This window comes from Arachis duranensis, chromosome 3, assembly GCF_000817695.3.
Source record: "Arachis duranensis cultivar V14167 chromosome 3, aradu.V14167.gnm2.J7QH, whole genome shotgun sequence".
Classification (NCBI taxonomy): Eukaryota; Viridiplantae; Streptophyta; class Magnoliopsida; order Fabales; family Fabaceae; genus Arachis; species Arachis duranensis.
Genome location: NC_029774.3, coordinates 18,995,672 through 19,001,482, shown reverse-complemented (window position 1 = coordinate 19,001,482; position 5,811 = coordinate 18,995,672). Strand labels below are relative to the sequence as shown.

The 5,811-nt window shown below is 32.7% G+C and overlaps 1 protein-coding gene across 1 annotated transcript; it reads left to right on the top strand.

The window, feature by feature from the left end:
* The first annotated feature begins 1,267 nt into the window (after positions 1-1,267).
* On the top strand, positions 1,268-4,533 carry LOC107477824 (beta-amylase-like). Its single transcript, XM_016097894.3, is given in 7 exon segments — positions 1,268-1,430; positions 1,914-2,312; positions 2,777-2,941; positions 3,151-3,414; positions 3,658-3,781; positions 3,784-4,085; positions 4,172-4,533. Coding segments are annotated over 7 exon segments (1,467 nt in total). The 5' UTR covers positions 1,268-1,370; the 3' UTR covers positions 4,325-4,533.
* Positions 4,534-5,811: the final 1,278 nt, after the last annotated feature.

The window sequence follows — 5,811 nt, the reverse complement described above, 5'->3', positions numbered from 1 at the left end:
GGACGTTGGATTAATACGAATGTACTTTTGTAAAATTAATTTTGCTTAAAATTAAATTAATCCGAATGTAGTTTGTATTATGATATTTTTTATCAGACGTGATTCTAAAAGAATAAGTATTATTTGAATGTTGTTATCCAAAATTATATTAAAATACAAAATTACTGCAAAGGAAGTGAAGCTTTAAGACTATTATATCATTCTTTAATATAAAAAGGTCAAAATAGATAATTGATATCTTATAATTATTTCAATGTAATTCTCAGGGATGGAAAAACAAAAAATTGTTTCCACCAAAAGTATATTTTGAGCAAAACTCAATCCAGATTAAATTAACCAAATATTATTCAAACAGAATTGTGTTATTTGAAACAACCTTAACGTACATCGGAGATGATCAACAACAAACTTTTTTTTTTTGGTCATGGATCAACAACAAACTGAACACTCCCTTTATTTTGGTTAATAGATATGTTAGATTATCAATATTTTTGTAATTATATCTTTTTTTTAAATAAAAGAAAAATATTTTCAAACTAGGACAAAAATTTTATGCAAACAACTTAAAACTTTTTTATAATTAGCATAGAAATTTTTAGAAAAATACATAAAAAAAACAATTTTTTCATAAAAACATAAAATTTGTCTAAAATTACTGAATTTTTTTTATAAATAACAAAAGTAAAAAATTTGTTAAGAGGAAAAAAAGGAGGAAGAAAAAGAAATGGGAAAAAGAATAACACAAATAAGAGGGGAAAAATGTAGAATAAGAGAAACAAGAATAAAAAAATACAGAAGAAAAGAAAGGCAAAATTAAAAAGCACAACACTAAGTTAGCATCAAAAGAATGGGAGAAGAAAAAAATAGAAAAATTTTAATTTCATCTTTAGTGTTTAAAACGTCTTATTTTTATTTCAGATGTTTTATTTTATTCTATTTTATTTTATTTCTAAATATTTTTTAAATTATTTTTTTTCTAGACAGAGACAAAAATTCTAATTATAATAATTATGATAGTGATTATAGTGATTTGAGAGTGAGAGTAAAAAAAAAAAATATATTATCACATTGCACGACTAGAAAATGTTGAGTCCAAAGTCCAAATTCATATTCCAAACTAATTACTTTCTCATTTCTTCACCAAAAGTAAAGAAATTGGATTGTCATAACGGCCCCATGGGCCCTCAACACGGTAGGCAATGAAGCCACCAAATGCTACTTCTTTATTATTTTCCTCACTATATAAGCACCTGCTTGGTTAATGGTTCGTCACCCTCTCAACAAGTACCTTCTACGTAACAGTCATACACATTCTCCATCTTTATATACATCACACTACTCAGTTCTTAAAGGGACAAAAAGGCAGCAAAATGGGCACTTCTAATCCTAACATGCTGCTAAATTATGTTCCAGTGTATGTCATGCTCCCAGTAAGTCATTCACCATTATTTAATCATATCAGATATTCTTATTATATCAACAAATATTATTGAAACTTACATTCAACACACACACACACATATATATATATAGCAGTAATAATTGCACTTGCTCGCTTTTCTACTCATTCTCATGCTCCTCAAAAGTGATTGGTGCACCCAAAAAATCAGTCACCATATATTTGTGTATCAATACATGTATTGTTTAACTTGTTTTCAATGTGTATTTTGTATTCGAACATATATTATATGAGTGGTTAATTTTTGGTGTACACATAGAATGGTTGTATTTTCCTACACTCCCACTCAATCTCACCCCCTGTCTCTCTTATTTCTCTCTTAGCTATATCTATCTTCTCCTGCCTCTCTCTCTGAGTTGATATACTCGTTATGAGGATGAGTCATTATAACATTATGCTATAACAATTAACTTGTTTTTGTTGTTTATCTTTCCAAAAACAACTTCTTCATCAGCTAGGAGTTGTGAATGTGAATGATGTGTTTGAAGACCCAGAAGGCCTAAAGAAACAACTATTGCAGCTAAAGGAAGCAGGCGTTGATGGCGTGATGGTTGATGTGTGGTGGGGGATCATAGAACTGAACGGTCCAAAACAATATGATTGGGGCACATATAGGAGCTTGTTCAAGCTGGTTCAAGAATGTGGCCTGAAACTGCAGGCAATAATGTCATTCCATCAATGTGGAGGGAATGTAGGAGATATTGTCAATATCCCAATTCCAAAATGGGTGCTTGACATTGGAGATTCGGATCCTGATATCTTTTACACCAATAGATCAGGTAACAGGAACATAGAGTATCTCACTATTGGTGTAGATAACCTCCCTCTTTTCCATGGTAGAACAGCCATCCAGGTAACTTATGTCTATTTTTTATGAGCTCAAATATGTTTCTTGATATTTGAAAGTTGAAAATATAGTAGTTCTTTTATTGTTCTCTTTCATTGTTCTATCATAAATTTTTTGGTTCAAGTCCTTTAAAAATAAAATAGAGCAAGCCCTTTAATTTAAAGCATTAAGGTCTATTATATTATTGTTCTTATTTTCTGTTTCATTCCTATGGTTTTATATTTCCAAAATTTTATACGGGAAAAAAGAGAAATAGGTTAATAGAAGGTAGTGTGTTTGAAAAAGTTGTATAATTGAAACTATTAGTCACTCATTTGACTAGTTGTTTTCTATAGAGTTGATTACTTGATTGTACAACGATCAATTTATGTTTATATATTTTAGGAGAGTAATTTCAACTGTACAGGCTTAGGAATAATGGTTCAGCTAATTAAATTTCCAACATGTTTGAACTTATTGCCTTACTACAGATATACAGTGATTACATGAAGAGTTTCAAGGAAAACATGTCAGATTTTATAGAATCTGGACTAATTATAGACATTGAAGTTGGGCTTGGACCAGCAGGAGAGCTTAGATTCCCTTCTTATCCACAAAGTCAAGGATGGGAATTTCCTGGTATTGGGGAGTTTCAGGTGAGTCTGATCAAATGGTATAAATTTTAGCATGATTAGATGATTTTGGCGCATTTATGTTATTTTCGACTTTCAAAGCATAGAACAAAATTGTTTATCATCCAATATGGGATTGTAGCACTTAAATCATCACAAATATGAAATTATGCAATGCTTTTTCAAATATTTTAATGTACTTATTAAAGCATCATAAATATGAAACTATGCAGTGCTATGACAAATATTTGAAGGCAGAGTTTAAAGCTGCTGCAGCTAAAGCTGGCCATGCTGAATGGGAACTGCCAGATGATGCAGGGTCTTACAATGATGTACCAGAATCTACTGAGTTCTTCAAATCAAATGGAACATACCTCACTGAAAAAGGGAAGTTCTTCTTAACTTGGTATTCCAACAAATTGCTGATCCATGGTGATCAGATCCTAGAGGAAGCCACCAAAGCTTTCCAGGGCTGCAATGTCACGATAGCAATTAAAGTAAATTTCACAACACCTCAATCAACATTCCCCTTAATTTTTTCAGTTCAACGGTTATTCACCTCAGTTTAATTTTTTAGTTTTAAGTAAAAGTTTCACAGTATTACCAACTATAAGTTTTCCATTCAATTTCCGAAGCAACAATGCATGATTGAATGTCAACGAAAATTATTTAAAATTTATACTGCACAGAAACAAAATCCTAGTATAACCTCTAACCATGATAACATGACTTGACAACAGGTCTCTGGAATTCATTGGTGGTACAAATCTGAAAGTCATGCTGCTGAGCTCACTGCTGGATATTACAACCTTCAAGATAGAGATGGGTACCGTCCTATTGCAAGGATGCTGACTCGTCATCATCGATGATATCAAATGTAAAAAACATGTGTAGCTGTGTTCAAATTGACATGAATATCTCTGCACAGGTATTGAGTGGAGGTTGGAGAGAAAAAATTGAAGTTGCTGGTGAAAATGCACTGCCAAGGTATGATGCTGCAGCTTACAACCAAATGATACTGAATGCTAGACCAAACGGTGTCAACAAAAATGGCCCCCCAAAACTAAGCATGTATGGGATAACGTATCTCCGTCTTTCGGATGAACTACTGCAAAAATCAAATTTTGCTATATTCAAAAAATTCGTGCTAAAGATGCATGCAGATCAGGTGATATGCTTTCATTTCATAAATGATCTTAAAATAGTTTCATAATATGCAGCCTCATAACCTCTTAAAATGGTTTCAAATTGTAGGATTATGTTGAAGATCCTAACCAGTATAATCATGTCATAATTCCACTGAAGCCATCAGGACCGAAAATTCCCCTTGAGAAAATTCTTGAAGCAACCAAACCAATACCGCCATTCCCCTGGGACTCAGAGACAGACATGAAAGTTGATGGCTGAACTAAATATTTAAGATATGATCACAAAAATCAGATGGAACTAGAATTAGTTATGATAATGAATAAAGCAGCTGTTGAGCTGCATATGCAACGCTAATAATATGGTGATGCAAGAATGTAGCAATGTCTATGCCTTTAGACATATATACCGTGTGTACTTGTATTGTATGAGTTATTTTGAATCTATGAATCTAATAAACTATTTTGCCATACCTACATTAACAGCTACCATCACAATTCACAATACAAATATCTCATATCTCCATCTTAAAAATAGTGAAGCCTCATAATATTCCAATCTCATATGAGCATTTTTTAGGAATAGTTAAGCACTTTATAATCTTGTAACTGTATTACCAAAATGTGATTGAATATTTACTTATTTAGCCAATGGATTCATTGACACAAGTGAATCTAAATAGGAAATTGAAGTTCTGGAAACACGCAGTGTCAATCACCACAATGAGGTCAAAAGCTTCAGGGAAAGGAGACGGGTTTAATTAAACTAACATCACCCAGATTAGAGCTTGAATTTGTGGTTGGCTGGTTGCTGAGTCTTTAGCTCGAAATGCATTATTTTAATTTCACCACCCTATTCAAAATCTTATATATAGAATGAAAAGTTCCATCTTAAATAAGTATCAGACCCCAACCTATTAACCATCACCAAAGCATGAACCTTTAATTTGTATGCATCTCACCAAAGAAAGATTATCACACGCCTTCAGAACAGAAGGGTAGGTGAAATTATCAGCCTTGACACCAAAACTCAACATCTCGTGTACATAAAAGGGTCCTCGACGCAAAACCGTTACAAGCATTAGCCCTTATTAATTACTATTGAGTTCCACAGAAAGGAGTTCTGCAGCGAAATATCGTCGAACACGTGGTGTGCTTCTCTCATTTGAGCACGCGAAGCATAGCAATTGGCAAGCAGCGAGGTTTGTTCTGAGATAGGTGTTGTAGAGGAGGGTGCCACAGGTGATGACGTGGCAGTGGAGATGTTTGGCGTGTGAGAGGGACTAGGAGTTGGTGAGGGACTGAAGCATGGTTCGGCATTGGAGAGATGGAAGAGGAAAAGTGTGAGGTGCGAGAGAAGGAGGCCGTTGCACTGTTGGTCTGTTGCGGGAGATGAAGGCACCACAATATAGAATGGAACGAATAACGGAACACACACGGTGACAAGGGAAGGAAATTAAGGGCTTAATGCTAAGTAGCAGAATTATTTATGGAAAAGTCCACCACCAGTATTTTTTTAACAATTTGACCACCACTTAGCCATAAAAAAATAATTTTTTATTATTGAATATAATTTTATACCATTAAAAATATTATTAATAATTAATTAATGATTACAAAATACAAAACTTGCTGACTTTCTAATACTCTTCTTTATTTATTTTTGCTAGTATTTTTAGTTATTTATTTAATTTTTTTAGTCTAATAATTTAATAATATAATTTGATGTATATTTTTAAATATTATTAA